General features: G+C 39.8%; 2 protein-coding genes across 6 annotated transcripts; one reads left to right on the top strand and one right to left on the bottom strand.

Annotated features, from left to right (window-relative positions):
- The first annotated feature begins 212 nt into the window (after positions 1-212).
- On the top strand, positions 213-6,939 carry LOC111000382 (exportin-2). Its single transcript, XM_022269787.2, has 19 exons — positions 213-426; positions 696-841; positions 1,043-1,235; positions 1,321-1,466; positions 2,948-3,148; positions 3,416-3,586; positions 3,651-3,780; positions 3,869-4,032; positions 4,112-4,301; positions 4,376-4,476; positions 4,559-4,745; positions 4,824-4,980; positions 5,070-5,161; positions 5,233-5,447; positions 5,527-5,624; positions 5,710-5,877; positions 5,957-6,119; positions 6,197-6,341; positions 6,433-6,939. The coding sequence occupies exons 1-19, from the start codon at positions 342-344 to the stop codon at positions 6,585-6,587; spliced, it is 2,907 nt and encodes a 968-aa protein (XP_022125479.2). The 5' UTR covers positions 213-341; the 3' UTR covers positions 6,588-6,939.
- A 1,491-nt stretch (positions 6,940-8,430) lies between these two features.
- On the bottom strand, positions 8,431-15,584 carry LOC111000390 (ornithine decarboxylase 1). Of its 5 annotated transcripts, none has more exons than XM_022269796.2 (12): positions 15,345-15,584; positions 11,409-11,536; positions 11,064-11,207; positions 10,789-10,994; positions 10,583-10,700; positions 10,373-10,504; positions 10,165-10,288; positions 9,920-10,093; positions 9,714-9,845; positions 9,514-9,627; positions 9,225-9,433; positions 8,431-9,131 (listed from the first exon to the last, which is right to left on the bottom strand). In XM_022269796.2, exons 4-12 carry the CDS (start codon positions 10,982-10,984, stop codon positions 8,966-8,968), a joined length of 1,365 nt encoding a protein of 454 aa, XP_022125488.2. In that variant the 5' UTR covers positions 10,985-10,994; positions 11,064-11,207; positions 11,409-11,536; positions 15,345-15,584; the 3' UTR covers positions 8,431-8,965. The 5 variants fall into 5 exon arrangements, with proteins under 5 accessions (XP_022125488.2, XP_045484136.1, XP_045484135.1 ...); XM_045628180.1 differs by lacking the exon at positions 15,345-15,584 and adding an exon at positions 11,940-12,246 and having other exon boundaries at positions 10,789-10,996; positions 11,068-11,207; XM_045628179.1 differs by lacking the exon at positions 15,345-15,584 and adding an exon at positions 11,940-12,246 and having other exon boundaries at positions 10,789-10,997.
- Between the last annotated feature and the right edge of the window lie 1,332 nt (positions 15,585-16,916).

Raw genomic sequence — 16,916 nt, forward strand, 5'->3', positions numbered from 1 at the left:
TGTCTGGAATCTGGATATCTATTGAAATAGGGAAAGTGAAATTGAGGGTCATGAATTTGTGCGTATGACTGATTAAAAAAAATCTAAACATTTTTGCCGTACGCAATTCAGACTTAGAGTTTTAGCACTAAATTTTGTTTCATAATGATCTTCGCACAGAATGCTAAAATTTTGAAGTTTTATGTAGTCTATGTCATCAATCAAATTTGAAATTTCAATTGCCTACTTGCAAACGGTGAAGGCCGAAGGGTGAACTATCTGAGTATTTTTTAAAGTTATTGTTTATTGTTATTTGATATAAAAAATTTCAACGGCCAAGCAGTTAAATCTATTGTCATATAATGGAAGTTACTGATGAAAATCTCGCCACATTAGCTAATTACTTACAACAAACACTTAATCCGGACCCGAACATTCGTAGGCCGGGTGTGTATACTTAACTTCTTTATCCATTAATACAATCATTATTCAGCATATTTATTAATGTATAAATGTATATCTTTTGTTTTATTGTATATTACTCTAAAAATTCTGTAAAAACACTTTTCTAACCTAAACCGAAAGCTGTACAAATCGCTCGTAATAATGTAACATGTTGAATTTACTATTATTATCTTTATTTATCCTTTATTATTTTTAGTTAGAATATTACTAATCGCTTTTTTATATAAATGCTAAATTTATATTCTTTTCAGCTGAAAAATTCTTAGAGAGTGTTGAAATTAACCAAAACTATGCTATACTATTATTACACCTCATTGACAAAGAATCTGCAGATCTTACAATTCGCATTGCTGCAGCTATTACATTCAAGAATTACATCAAAAGAAATTGGTCTGTGGTAAGAAATAAAAAAAATATTTATCTCCAGTACTTAGTCCCTCTTCCACTTTGACCAGTTATAATGTAACAAAATTTCATTTCATATTGTGTATTCATATCTCTGATTATGTAGATATATTTTGAGATAGTAAAATTTTAAAAATATTGATATTTTAACATTGCTGTATCTAGCCATAATTAAATCATATATAAATTTTAGGAGGAATTTGGGCAGGATCGCATCCATGCAGCTGACAGGGAAACCATAAAAACTCTCATAGTATCTCTAATGTTAAAATCACCGGAGTCCATTCAGAGACAATTTAGTGATGCTGTGTCCATTATTGGCAAGACTGACTTCCCTGAGAGATGGCCCGGTCTTATATCAGAAATGGTGGAAAAGTTTGCCACGGGTATACTTTCTTTCTTAACTACTAATAATAATAAGTAATTAATATTTAAGCATTAAATCCTTATTCACAGAAATTGCTTTTACAGGTGATTTTCATGTTATAAATGGAATATTAAGAACAGCACATTCACTGTTCAAACGCTACAGATATGAATTTAAATCACAAAAGCTTTGGGAAGAAATAAAGCATGTCCTGGAAAACTTTGCTAAACCGTTGACTGACTTATTTGTTGTAAGTTTTTGTTTTGGCCCTAATCTTATTAAATAATATTCTAGTCTTGACTCAACTGAATAAAATTGACTGAAATCTATTAAGCCTTGTAAAGCTATGTGGAGGATTCACACTTACAGTTATACTCAAAGTGTTCATTAAGAGCTAGCTAAGTAATTTAATCAAGTTTTAAATAACTTCACTATAAATGGGATAAAAGCTAAAAATTCTTCCTGTTAGTAAGTAATATGTAATTGTAAATAAATCTTAAATCTTGTGTTCAATAATAATTTGGCATTAAACTATGAAGTTACTATTGAGTGTGCTATGGTGTTCTTAGTTATTAGTCGGCCATTACACGTAATTTAATAATACTTGTCAGTCTTACTGTAAGTGTATTGATGGTTTTATAGAACTTGCATATTTTAGATAAAAGCTATTGGTATATGATTTTATATCATATTAATGTAATAACATATATAGTTTTAGAAAGATATGTTATGGTTATATATATTTAGATTGAATATATACCATACATATAACAATCAAAGCAGATGGCTCCACATACCTGTGGTGCACAGCTAAAATAATGCTTTAGGAAACTCTCAGTTGTAGAACTACAGATGTTCTGATGATATAGGTGGAATTTCATATTCTCCCTCAATCTCAGATGATGAAACTCAGCTGAAGTTAATCGGACAAACTCCTCCGAATGCTCTTTACATAGTAAATGCGGTACAACATCGAGAGACCCAAATTTTACGCAACGTCAAGAAATGAAGCCTCTCAGAAGGTGACTTGTTATCGACGTTTCGAAACGCTCTTTGGTAAAAGCAGATCTGCGACTGCGACAGGACACAAGTTTCTTTCCGCACTGATCAAATACAAAATCGCAAAGAAAGACAGGCTTGTTGAACGCTAGGGTGTTAACGGATTAGAAGTCACAAGCATTTAGAGAAGTGCTTCATGCCACACGCGATCGATAGCTTTCGCTATATTCAAACTATCGGCTAGCGCCTTCCCTTGGACTCAATTGCCTCAGGGATCAAGCGATCTTCCAGCAGTTTTGGACAGTGTTGAGCGGGGTGGAACAGAGAGCTGACAGAAACTTTGGGGAAAGTGCCTCTTGTCCCCAAAAACAGGCTGAGCGATGACTATGTAATCAGATTTTACTATAGCAATATCCTTTTTGGATCTAGCTGGCAGAGTTATCTGCTTTTTAATTTGCCACTGTAAGTTTGCTTTTAAAAGATACATGCTCTGCAAGACGCCTTCGGCGATAAAGTCAACATCAGAATAATTCATACAGCATCCAACTAATCCGACGTTCTGTCTCGATGGATTTGAAGGCAGTAGAAAGTCATATAAAGATGGTTTGTGACCGGAATCTGGTATTCGCGTAATTTTAATTCCACTCCAGTTCATATGATACATATTAGATTGTGTCATGAAGAGATTTTTTTTAATTTATAAAATCACATTTTTTCTGAAACTTATTTCAGGCTACCATAGATCTTACAACAAAACATGCAGATAATCCTCAAGCACTAAAGATAATATACAACTCCCTAGTTCTTATATGCAAGGTTTTCTACTCCCTCAATTACCAAGATCTGCCAGAGTTCTTCGAGGATAATATGCCAATATGGATGCCTAATTTGCTGAATTTGCTTCAAGTCAAGGTCCCATGCCTAGAAACGAATGTGAGTTGGAATTTTGTATCTCTTAACTAAAGTACTAAATTAGACTACAGTAGGGAAAGCGCTCCGTACAAATTAATATTTGTCACATGTGTTTTAAGTAATGAACTGTGGTTTTTTGAGCTCTGTTCTCAAAGTTGTGGAGTGTGTAAGAGAGTCACAGTGAATGGCCAGAGTGTTCCGTATTAAGCCCTGTGCTTTAAGTAGTAGTAATCACCATGATATTAAAGTGAACCGTTGTCTTCAATCTTTAAATTATTTTTTTGCCAGGACGATGACGATAAACCTGGTGTAATGGAAGAATTACGTACTGAGGTGTGCGAATGTGCAGCTTTGTATGCACTGAAGTATGAAGAGGAATTTGGTCCCCACGCCCCAGGGTTCGTGACGGCCGTTTGGAATGTGCTGCTGACTACTAGCACCAAGGCTAAATATGATGGTGTAAGTGTTTTGTTGCTCTTATTGTGCTCATTGTGCAACGCGACTCACATCTTCTGAATTCCAGTTAGTTTCAAACGCTCTAACATTCCTTGCGAAAGTTGCGGAGAAGAACAGCTATAAAGGTCTATTCGAAGACCCGGCGACGCTCAGCAGCATCTGTGAAAAGGTTGTCATACCCAACATGGAGTTTAGAGGTACGTGGATAGCGATGAATCCCCCGTATTTCCTCGCCACGGACACCGACCACCGAACACTGACTTGAGGTAATAATTGACATTTCAGAGTCGGATATGGAGTTGTTCGAAGACAACCCCGAGGAGTACGTGAGGCGAGACATCGAGGGCTCCGACGTGGACACGAGGCGTCGAGCCGCCTGTGACCTCGTCAGGACTCTGGCGGTGCACTACGAGCAGAAGATCATGGCCACGTTCGGCCAATACGTCGAGGTGACGGAAACGAACTGCGAGCTCTCGTCGTTCCACGAATAGACAACAACCGCTAACGCGAAGGGTGTTCGCTCGACAGGTGATGCTGAAGAAGTACGAAGACAGCGGCAGGACGGCGTGGCGCGGCAAGGACACGGCTCTGTTCCTGGTGACGTCGCTAGCGTCGCGCGGGAGCACTCAAGCAGCCGGGGTCACGCGCGCCTCGCCCCTCGTAGATCTAGCTCAGTTTGCGCAGGCGCACGTTCTACCCGAGCTGGAAAAACCTGACGGTGAGTTTGGTCGCCTCTGCCTCGAATCGTTCATCATGACCGTTGCGTGAACTGGGCCTCGAATTTGTCTCCAGTGAACGACGTGCCGGTGCTGAAGGCCGACGCCCTCAAGTACATCATGACGTTCCGATCACTTCTGCCCAACGATCTCCTCGTGACCGCTTTTCCTCTTTTGGTGAGTTGCACTTTTGCAAGAGCACTTTACACTTTTTATTCTCACAAACGGCAAAGTGTAACGACGCGTCCGACCCCCACAGGTCCGACACGTTAACGGACGCGGCGTCGTCTGTACGTACGGCGCTTGTGCAGTAGAGAAGATGATCGCGGGAGGGATGGTGCCCCGTCAGGTCATCGAACCCCAAGCCCCCGTCCTGCTCGCGGCCCTCTTCAACGCTCTCGGTAACGCCGCTGACCCCACGGAGCATAACGAATACGTCATGAAAGGTGCGCGTTCGATACTGTTTAAAGTTTATTTTTGGCTAGAAGTCTCGCGGTTTCCAAACTAGTGAAGATGATTTTCAGCCATACTCCGTACCCTTTCGTGCCTACGCGAGTCGGCGCTGAGTTACCTGGGCGAAGCCCTTCCCAAACTGGCCAGTCTGTTGGCGGTGGTCACCAAGAACCCTTGCAAGCCCCACTTCAACCATTACTTGTTCGAGACCCTGTCTCTGTCCGTTTCGTAAGTATTGCATACGATTGGCAGTAGGAAAATTTCATAAATTTTATATCAATCGTGCCTCGAATGATGAATGTGAAAACTTTGACCAGCCTGGTGGTGAAGGCGAATCCCGAGGCGATCGCGGCCTTCGAGGACGCGCTCTTCCCGATCTTCCAAGAGGTGCTGCAGAACGACGTGCAAGGTGAGCGTCGGGACGACCGGAACGCGGGTCGAACGCGTCACTAGAGCTATATGATTTGAAATGGTTCGCAGAATTCATGCCGTACGTGTTCCAAATGCTGTCGCTGTTACTGGAGCTACGCGGGGAGCGAGGGGCCGGCGAGGACGGGGAGGCGTACGGGGCCCTCTTGCCGTGCCTGGTCGCGCCTCCTCTCTGGGAGCGCGCGGCCAACGTTAGGCCCCTGGTGAGGCTCCTCTGCGCCTTCATCGCCACCAGGGAACACCTAGTCAGGACGTCCGGCAAACTGGTGAGGCGACCGGATTTCGCCTTCGCTTTACTTTTTAATTTCCCTAATTCGTTAATTCAAACGAAAAAACCACTTTTAGTCGGCGATGCTGGGTGTTTTCCAAAAACTGATCGCGTCGAAGACCAACGACCACGAAGGCTTCTATTTGCTGCAGACGATGCTCTACAAGTTTGGAACGTGAGTTCTTTCCCATCCTGCCGAGGCGCCGCGGACAGTCTAACACGAGTTAGTCGCGATTCAAGCTTCTTTTCTCCTTCCGCAGCACCGACATGCAGCCGTACACGAAGCAGATAATGACTCTGCTGTTCCAAAGGCTTTCCTCTTCGAAGACGACGAAGTACGTTCGGGGTCTGATCGCTTTTTTGGGATTCTTCGCGGCGCATTTCGGCGCCGACTCGCTCGTCGACGTCATCGACTCTATCCAGGCGAAGTGAGTGCGTGAGAGTAAGAGAGTCGAGGGCCGTGAGCGGAGCGACTAGAATTATCGGCCGGCGCTCTCTCCGTTGCAGCATGTTCGCGATGTATGTGGAGCGAGTGCTGATTCCGGACCTGCAGAAGGTGAGCGGGGCTCTGGAGCGGAAGGCGTCGGCGGTGGGCTGCGTGAAGCTGCTCTGCGACAGCGCACACTTCGTCCGAGGGTCTCTCGCGCATCTCTGGCCGGGGCTCCTGCAGGTGAGGCCTCTCTCGGAGAGTTCGCCGGTCTTCGCATTCCTTCTGCGAAATCTGATCTACGACTCGGTTCGTTCCAGGCCCTGATATCTCTGTTCGAGCTGCCCGTGGACGAGACTTCTCTGCCGGACGACCACTTCATCGAGGTGGACGACGCTCCGGGCTATCAGGCGCAGTACGCGCAGCTGGCATGCGCACGCGCAAACAGCGCCGACCCCTTGGCTAGTGAGCGAATCTCTGTACTAATGTACCGACAGACGATTTTTCCATTTTTAACTTGGGCTAAATATAATAATCTTCCTGAACGGTTTCGTAGGTATTGAAGATCCGAAACGGTTCCTAGTGGAGAATCTGTCGCTCCTGTCGCAGTCTAACCCCGGATTACTTCCTCCGAGAATCGCAGCCATGGATGAGCCACACAGAAACGCCCTGCAGATGTACTTAGCCGGATCCAGTGTGCAAATTTGCTAAAATAATCCAATAAATGAATTTGTGATTCGTATTTCCGAAATTGTTGTTTGATAAATTTAATGACTCTACTAACAATTATTTAGTTGTTTATTTTTTCCAAATAAGAAAAATCTTAAGTGCTGAACGTTATGCTTAAAATGTAAATTTACGAAATGAATGGCTGTTTTGAATAATGTGCGCTGCGCGTTTATTCCTTTGTCGGCCTTATTGCTAAAAGGTCATTTGTATTTAATACATGTAAATTTAAACTTTCTATTAGCAAAATGTACTATTTTTAAGTTAGTTTGTAATCGAAGGCAATGTGTGTGTGCCGTTAATGTATGATACTGAATAAAAGTTTTATACCGTTTAAGTATGTATAGTGATATTATTTATTTTCAAAATCCTTACCATTGCAAGGAAATTTATTAAAAAACTACTGATATTATTATAAAGGTAATAAAGAACATTTGGAAATAAATTACCATACAAGTTACTCTTTTATGACATTCTTTATATGTATCACAAATCACATACGTGGTTTTCTTGAACTAGTTAATTGGTTGCTGGCGTGTCATACGTGTTACACTATTTTGGCAGATATCAAAATCATCCTCGGGCTTTACTCGTTATTTCTTAAATTAATAATCAGACCGACCGAAACATTTTTCTTTTATTTTCTTCATGAGACTCTGATCGTTGCTCAATTTCCATTGAGAGCGATCCGACTCCTCGAAGTCAGGTTGAGACTCAAATATATCGCCTGAAAGTTGTTTAGGCTTCTCCGGTTTACGTTTCAAAAAGTCTTGGATCTGTATTTTTTGAGAACGCGTGCGGGAATTCTCATACTCTCGCTGAAACGTAGGTGGAGGTGCAAAATATGAAAAAAAAGGACTCGACTGCTTTGACTCTTTGTTCTCGTTGTTACGGCGCAACTCCATACAGGAAAAAGTGCAGTCGGCGTCGACTACTTCCTCTCGAATATAGGAAGTTATATGAGTGTTTATAGACGTGGGACGTTTAGAAAAATGTTCTTGTTTATCGAATGCGCATTGCGATTTCTTTACAGTCGTTATGAAATTATAATATCGTTCGATGTTCTCCGCACATTTGTAACAAATAGTATGTTGTCTGTCTGTTTTCTCTATAACAATTTTTAAACACACCAATATCTTGTCAATCATATTTGTATTTGTACAATAAGTACCGAATAAAGAAACGTTGAATTCAGACACTGATAAACATATTCGGCAAGACTGCGAAGAAATAGCCATTGTAATTACTAAATTTACAAAGCAAAGAAGAAAATAAATTCACTAATTTATTAGTTCTACAAAATGAAGTCGCGGACAACTTTCCCGCCAATTCCATAGACACAACAATAATTAGAAAAAGAGCGGTAAACATTTATAAAACCATTCATAGATTAAAAATGCATGGCGGGGTTTGCCTTATTCTCGATAGGACTCTTGTCAAAATGGTGACAGATTATTTAATGTTATTTGAAGTGAAACTTATTTAGGTGCATTAGGGTAAATTTTTTCACGTCACAAAGATGTGCATCGTTTTTGTCGAAGAAAAGGAAGAGAACGATTAAGAGAAGGTGAGATTGAGAAAAATAATTAGAACGTATAAAACGTACGTGTAAAAACACTGTGAATATAGATATACACATACATGGAGTGATCATAATATATGATCTATTGGGGCTTTTACCGTAGTAATAATTAATTTACAAAGAAGTTTTACTTCTGACATGTGTACTTTGTACGCCCGCACTATTTTATGATTAAAACATTTTAAGTAGCGTTGGACAGACGGAACTTCGGAATGGTAGTCATCGTTGTAAAATAAAAGCCAAATATCCAATGAATACATTTAATTTATCACCACTACAAAGAAACACTAAACAAGTTAAATCAATCGAATGATAACAGTAAATTATAGTAACTTTGATAAAAATGCTGAAAAGGTTTAACAAAATGATTTTATAATTGTCCAAATACACAAAGGCCACTCATATAAAACAACTCTGTGAATTATATCTATCTCATTTCTTGCATTTACACAGAGAGAGACAGAAATAATACTGTGGCGGTACTTTATTTTCCGGGCACTTATGTTTTTAGACAATCGGCTAAGACAAACCATTAAAAAATGCAAGTGTTAGTTAGTTACAAAGCGATACGTAAAACATTATTGCACTACAGTTAATGTAAAACGACACGTTACACGCAAATATAAAAATACCGATAACCTCAATAAAAAAAGACTATTAAAATACGAATACATAATATGAATTGATAGGGATGGCTTTAGACACACTATACATAACTCACTTAAATTGAATATAATTAAAATGACCAAGTGCTAAAACGTGTAACGAGTTCCGGGGTTCACTACTTGAGCGCGCACTCCACGAATACGGTGTGATGGGGGTTTTCCAAAGTGGGGGAAGGGGTTTCCGAGCGAGGGGTCAAAGACTCGGGGCTCTGAGGGCCGAGGGGGCAATTGTCCACCGTTACGTCGGCCTCGTTCAGCGGCCAAAGATCTTTAAGAACAGCCCTGGAATTAATGAATTTATTATTTATGGGTGGATATTTAAAAAAAATCAATAGTCTCAATCGCGTGGGTACGCCAGATGTCAGTCACACTCACCAAAGTCGTTTATCGACAATCGTCTTGACTTTAGGCACGGGGAACCCGTTGAAAGCCGAGGCCACGGGGAGCGTATAGGCGCCCATGTCCTTGAAAACCAGCCACTGACCCGTGCGCAAAGCGGGGAGGTGGCAAGAGGCTATCACGCAATCCAAACCGTCACAGGTCGGACCCCAGACGGAGCAGGGTTCGGGCCGGGAGTCGGAAGCCTGAATATTAACAATCAATTATTTATCTACCTAGATCAATCTCGGAAGATTCAAGAATTAAAATGGCTGCCGTGACTCACGTCCAGCGGTTCGGCGACGACAGTTTGATGATCGTAGAGCACACAGTTGAAGGAGCCGTAGACGCCGTCGTTGATGAAGTACATCGTGTGGGACTCGGACGACGCGTTCGTCAGCTGGGACAAACGGTACAATCGTGAACTCGAATCGAAATAGACACTCCGGTGGGAGCAGCCACGGAGAGAGGAGCACCCCGCCTTACCTGCCTGGTGGCGTGCACCATGGTAGCGAGCGTGTACGCGGCGGCCGCGAAGTATCGGCCCGGCTCTGCGATCACGCGCACCTCGCGCTCGTCGAAGTTCGCCTCGATCGCCGCGTTCACCACTCGGGCCACCTGCAAGTCGCGCATCAGCAGACGTAGGGCATCTCCTTATTTATTACGCCACTGCTAATACATAGCGAACTCACGTCTCGCAGATCGGAGTCGGTGTTGCCGGCGAAACCGCCGCCGATGTCGACCACTCGCATGTCGAGGCCGAGCGTGTCTCCCAGATCGAAGAGCATGCGCGCCATCTTTATCCCACGAGCGTAGACGGCGCTCTCTCCGGCGCCGGAACCCACGTGGAAGGAGACGCCCGCCACCTGCACGGTTCGCGTTTCATGAAAATCGGTACACGCGTACGATCAAAGCGAACGGGCCGGTCGGTACTCACGTTGAGCTTCAAGACGGCGGCGAGTTTGAGCAGACGAGGGGCCTCCGTGAGAGGCTCGCAACCGAACTTGACACCCAGAGGACACTGGGCCGCCGCCGCGTCGCAACGGATGCGGATCACCAACCTGCGGAAGTCCGTTTACGTGATGAACTTGGACGGCGATGGCGCGAGGCCGCACGTTTCGTTCGAGCGTCGTTCGGGTACTCACCGAGCGTCGGGCGCGATCTGCTTGATTTTGTGCAGCTCCGTCTCCGAGTCGAAAGTCATGGTGGTGACTCCTCGCGCCGTGGCGTAGCGGATGTGGGAGGCCATCTTCGCGGGATTCGCGAATATTATGCGCCTGAGTCAAGATAAACCAAGTCAATTAACCGTCCAACGGCTACTTTCATTCTTCTTCTAAATGTGCGTAAACACTTACTCGGCCTTGATGCCCATATCCATGACGAGTTGTATTTCCGCCTTGGAGGCGCAGTCGAAGCCCGTCCCGAGCGCGGCCAACGCCCGCACCAGCAACTTATCGTCATTGCATTTCACGGCTGCATTCGTAAGAAATATATTTATTTATTTAAATACAATCAATGACATGAGTAATCCAGCACCGACGAAGCGGGTCAAGTGACTCACCGTAGAAGGGCTCGACCCTCGGCATCATAGCCTTCCAGTGCTGGTAGCGACGCACTACTTCTCCGAGATCCATGACGTAGAAGGGGTCCTCCTGTCCTTCCTCCACCACCTGTCTGATGACCCCCGAGGGGCTCCATTCTCCCTCCATCACACACACGCGCTCCTCGTCGGCCAGTCTCATGGCGCCGGGTTTCATTCGGCTTTATCTGCTGATGACGTGTACGAGTGAATTCGGTTAAATTAAGCCACTTAAAACAGAGACATTTGAAACAGACCTCTCGATGCGATGTGGTGGTGAGATCGACAGATCGTCGGTCCGCCGATTGTCGACACCAAGTCAACGGTTCCTTTGCTCGGTTACGCCCGGACACTCGGCACTGTGCGTCGGTGGCCCGGTAGCGCTACTCCCCGGGTGTCAGCTACGAAATTATTATTCATTTACCGCAACATTTCCAGCTTATAGCCATCGCGATTATAGCAAATGAGGACGGCGGTCATCCCTCAATTTCAGATACAATTCTTATGAATAACTTCTATACCTTCACCGTTGCGCAGGACCTTCTAAGGATAGTTCAATATTGCTTTTGCAAATGTTGAAGTTTATGTTTGTGGGTACATACTTGTGCGTGTGACGTCAGCGGGGCGGCGTGCGCCGCAGCCAGGGCGGGTCAACGTTGAGCGCACGGCGCCAGCAGCGCGTCGCGTGTCGCCCGGCACCGCTACACGCGCCGGACGAGCCCGCTCCTGTCTGCAATACCGCGAGGCAACATTACACGCCGTCTCACAAAAAGTTATGCACGAGAGAAACAAATATAATTTAACAAATAAGATCGACGTATCAATTTATATTCTAAGCGTTAAACTAAACATCGACGTTCAAGTGCATTGCATTAACGTCCCTATTACGAATAGTTAATCGAATCAATTTTGTGTGGCCAAAATGGCCAAAATGATTTTTAGCATCTAAGTACATTAGATAACTGGCAAAGACCTCGCTCGTATCGTGTCGTCATGCAACGTTATCGAGCAAGGCCAATGTTACGCGACATTCTTTAAGTTTCCTAACGTTACGTTATGCTACGCTTCGTACGTTGAAAATTCCACACTTCAAAAGAAATATAACATTAATATGTGTCAAAAACAATACGTACCCGTACCTTTAGTAGCGAAATTCTCAAAGCTTTCACAAACTTTTAAGCAACAACCGTTCGGTTGTTGCTAAATTATGCAGAAGATAAAAGAAACTCAAATTGTAGTCAACGTTGACTAATAGAACAATACTTGTTCGATTTAAAATTTAGAATGAAATCAATCTGTCAGACCGTCACTCGTCCAGCCCGCGGCAAACTGATGAAGATTGCTCTCGTTTGAACAATTTAAACGCTGGTTTTATCACGAGTGAGATTTGTATGATGTTTATTTAGTTTTATTGTTTATTATCAAATTAAACAAACTAATTAGCATTATAAAAATCACACGTCTGGCACGCCATTTAGGTCTGAACTAATTAAACCGTAACGCCCCGATTTACTTACTTGTTATCTTAGCCAATTCGCACGGAACAACATTTAGGTAATTTCGCAAATTAATATCGATTGTCTTTCGTTTTCAAATGAATAACATTTGAAACCTTAATGAGGTTGATTTGGCTTTAAACAAGTTTTATAAGTAACTCTACGCAGGGTTCTAAGTATCTAAGACAAAAGATTTTTTTATGTAAATGAACATTGCTAGAAGTATTTTTATGACGATAACCGTTTTTACTGACCAAACCGCATAGTTGTTACATTTCTTCTTATGAAAACAACACTTTGTATGGCAATGAAGTTTTATAATAAATTTACCAAAACCATTCAAAAATCTCTCCACTAGTGCTTTTAAAAATCGACTTAATATATTACTTTTCTGAAAGACATAATTAATATTGATGTGATAATATTATAGTAATATGCTAACGTAGTGATAAAATAATATATTAATTGACTATTATAAAATTAATGATACTGTAATCGAAATTTCTATCTTATAATAATGGAAGATAAATTTGCACGCATATTCTTACAAAAGAATTATTATTATGTATACAAAAAATATAGTCAATACTGAAGTGTGTTTATTTACAGATAATAAATAAGGTTAAGTTTTAGCACCAGCGTTTTACAAACTAACCGTTTAAGATGGGTCCTTTATTGCGTAATAGGGCAAATTGATTTGCGTTACATTGAATTTATCAATATACTTTGCCTCGTAACTCGTTCAAAAGTCCTACCACTCTTTGTCGAGTATAAGTTGTGATAAATTTTTAGACTGTGCACAAAAATAGCAACTGTAATAATGGCAATATTTTTTCTGTAATAAATTAAAACATTTTAAATTAGATCTCTTTAATCAGTACATAAAACCCAGATTCTCATTAAGATAACTAATGAAGTGAACTATTAACACCTTTGTAAAAAAATCTACTATCTAAACTACAAATGCCATTTTATGAACCTGCATACAATATAAACATTGAATCAAGTTTCATCTCACTTTTATCTGATTATAACCACTATATTGTAGTAATAATCACACATGTATATGTGTGATTAGTATATGATATGGCATTCAGAGCATACTGTGCTCTGAATGCCGTATCTCATATACTCATCTCTCAAATACTTTTAAAGGTGTCTCAAGACTAAGATTCTTAGGTTAGTTTGGATAGAATAATTTTTAAATGCTTTTAAATTACCCATGTATGCAAGACTATAACTGCTCAACATATAAATTTTCTAAGTATTAGAAGAGGAAATCAATGTAAAAATATAAAATCACTCACATTTATTTCAAATTGTACAGAAACACAAGTTTAAACAATGAGATTTAAAATAAACTTCATACAACTTCAAACCTTTTATATCAATTTGCTATTACTAAGATGAAAACATTACCAACTCATCATCATAATAAGATTAATCTCATAAAAACACTGCAAATTAGCATAACTTATTTTGTGAGGATTACCTATACACTTTTGTTATAATTTAAAACAACAATGTGTGCTTAAAATTTATACAATTTTAAAATTAATTAGTACTTTTAATTTTCTCTAGTAATATCTCCATGCGTCCTGACATAACTGGCTGCCCTTTCTTATTCTTTTTGCTTAATTTCTTAAATCTATCCTGCTTCTTTTTTTTATATTCCTCCAATTTCTGCATTTTTTCCTGTCTAGACTTTTCTTTTTCTTGTTGCTTTTTTAATTTTTCCTCTTTCACCTTGTTAAATTGTTCTTTTGCTTTAGTAAAGGGATGTTTTTTAGTTTTTACAAGTTCTTTTTCAAGTACATCTGGATGTTTGACAAATCTGCCAATATTGGTTGAGTCAGGAACATCTTGATCAAATGTTTTAGGTTTATATGTACCAACCATTGGATCATTTTTTACAGTCTTTTCATACTCTTGGAGCAGCCTTTTTTTTCTTTGCTCCTCCCATTGCTCAAGCTTATACTTTTTGCTGTATTTCTTCAATCTGTATGTCTTCTTGTCAAATGGTTTCTTTCCATTTTCCGCTGGCTCAGGCAGTCCTGGCCTATTTTTATCAAATTTGTTTTGCTTTTCTTTAAAACTCTTCATTTCATTAAGATACTTTTACTAGGATTTTGTTTATTGCTTGAAATGAAAAAAGAATCTTTCTTCTTTTTTGATTTACCTCAGACCTATAAAGAAAAAGCGTGTTTCAACATATAACAAGGAAAATAATGAAAAATCAACCATGCAAAATAAAAAGATAACACTCTAAACACGCTTTTTCTTTACCATTAAAAATATGAATAATAAATGTAGATAAAAAATGTATAACTTAATATATTTATTAACTACAAAAGAATTTTAAATGGTTGCTCTAATAAATATTAACTTATGTATGATTATAATGTAAGGTTATGGGTATATGAACTTATATTTAATTTTTTACACAAATTCCTTTAAATAAAGTGAGAGTTAGTTTAAACACCACCTAGAAGAAAAGTACCCTTACATCAGTGATGAAAAAATTTCTCAAAATACTATTTCAAACTAAACTTAGATATCTGCAAGAGCCAAGGCTTCAACCATCAAATTCAATAAAATGAAATGTGTGGATTTAAGGATTATAAATTTTGTAAATAATTATTATGGAAAATTTTATGCTACTAAACTATTTAATGAATTTCAAAGAATTATACAACCTACTCATGTCACACGTTTCCGAATCCGATAAGTGACGTAAAGTCACAAGGCAAATACTGGTGATTCATATTTTTTGGAAGTAGTTTAAGGAGGAGAATATTAATAAAGGTACCTTATAGACGTTCCATTTAACTAAACAAATATAAAGCAATAGTCACACCGTGTGTTCTTCATACCAAATACCAATATGTTTCACACTAAATACTACAGAAACGGACAAACGTCACAAAAAATAACGCCAGGTGGCGGCTGCTGCCGGGACTAAGAATCTCCTTGAATTAATTGTTCCGAGACCAGTTTAACTAGAAGATATAATTAATGAAAATTATTTAATGAAAATCTTACCAAATTAAGCCACCCACTGGGTAGGCTTTGAAGTATCGGCGGAATCTTGATAGTTTAGTTGCACTTGGCACAAAAAAACTTAACCACGATTATAGATTTTATATCACGGTTAGTAGACTTAAAAACTTTACCGACCATGCCCTAATGTAATTTTTTTATAAAAATTTTAGAAGGAGCCAATGCACAACTTGCGAAAATGTCACAAAAGGACGGAGTAAGAGATCCGAATAGTAGAAAGAGATAGTTACAGGAAATGTCAGAAAAATACTGCGCGCGCAGTGCCCTCTCAGGGTGATATTGATTACAAAATATACGGATCGGATTCCGCAGGCGCGCGAAATTTAAAAAAAAGAAAAATAACTAATTTACTATAAAAATCTCGTTAATATTTGAAACACAAAATAGACAGTATAATGTTAATTAATTATATTATGCTTGTTTTTACATATCCTAATATATTATTACTCTTTGTTTTAACTTCTACTATTGTTGATGATGATGATGATATGAATTTATTCCTAATGGGAAAGACAAAGGAGTCTACATATATATTGTACTATTGTGGTAAGGTTTAGGAAAATAAGAATTTACTCTATGGTCAAGAATGATATTTCGACAAATAAATGCTGTCCACGATGCGACATGATAGACGCGAGCGCGAGAGAATTTGTCGGTTTTTGGGACGCGAGTCAAAGGACGCAAGCGGGCGAAGCGAGAGCATCAACCATACTCTCGCCCTTGCTCACTTTGGTTTTAAACTCGTGTTTTCTTATCATGATGGAATGAAGTAATGATTCATGTATGGCTTTTATGGAATGTAATCAGTTAATAAAAAAATCATTAAATACATCAACGTAATACTAAAAAAAACATAATTGATACCGACTTTCAGAGGGTACCTAAGAAAGAGAAAGCTTCAATTATATTTATACCTACTGGTAAGATATGATATTTTTTATTTATATTTAAGATATTAATATAAACGGAAGCCATTACAGTATTGGGAGGCACATAATGTAGGTAACGTAGTAATTCCAATCACGTCCATCTTGTTGTAGATGATAACACTTGAGCACCCTCGATTTGCCCATAGTCGTGGCGAGGTCGTGCTCGTGAAACTACGTAGCCGGAAACAAAAGGATAAGCTAGTTAAAAACAAAAATCTAGATAATACAATAAAGTATATGGCAAAAGGCAGGAGATTTTCTCCGAAACGGAACATGTTGTAATTGTAAGGAATTCACCAAGGAGGTTAGGTCGAATTGGTAAATAAAGCATTTTTCTTCCGACTACCTCTTGCTGTAAATGCGGACTATATATCGTTGTCTTAGTCTGTGAACTAGAATTAGGCACTCTGTCTGATATTAGGTATACGTCTGTGGCATAGACAATTTGTCTTTGAAATAATCTTGAAATATTAGCGGGAAACGCGAAATCTAAAATAAAATATATTCTACATATTCTTGTTAATTTTTATTGTTGTGGTGGTATATCATTTCAAATGGTATTTATGTTTTGCGAATTTTTTTAAAATTGCAAAATGGATTTAATGAGTAGCGAGATAAAAAATTT

The sequence above is a fragment of the Pieris rapae genome, chromosome 5 (genome assembly GCF_905147795.1).
Source record: "Pieris rapae chromosome 5, ilPieRapa1.1, whole genome shotgun sequence".
Classification (NCBI taxonomy): Eukaryota; Metazoa; Arthropoda; class Insecta; order Lepidoptera; family Pieridae; genus Pieris; species Pieris rapae.

Coding starts and splice junctions, on each gene's coding strand:
- LOC111000390 (XM_022269796.2), bottom strand. CDS start 10,984: ATGAAACCCGGCGCCATGAGACTGGCCGACGAGGAGCGCGTGTGTGTG. Junction 10,701..10,788: donor GAGGGTCGAGCCCTTCTACG/GTGAGTCACTTG, acceptor TTACGAATGCAG/CCGTGAAATGCAATGACGAT. Junction 9,846..9,919: donor CCGACTCCGATCTGCGAGAC/GTGAGTTCGCTA, acceptor CGCGACTTGCAG/GTGGCCCGAGTGGTGAACGC.
- LOC111000382 (XM_022269787.2), top strand. CDS start 342: ATGGAAGTTACTGATGAAAATCTCGCCACATTAGCTAATTACTTACAA. Junction 4,746..4,823: donor TAACGAATACGTCATGAAAG/GTGCGCGTTCGA, acceptor GATGATTTTCAG/CCATACTCCGTACCCTTTCG. Junction 5,625..5,709: donor ATGCTCTACAAGTTTGGAAC/GTGAGTTCTTTC, acceptor CTCCTTCCGCAG/CACCGACATGCAGCCGTACA.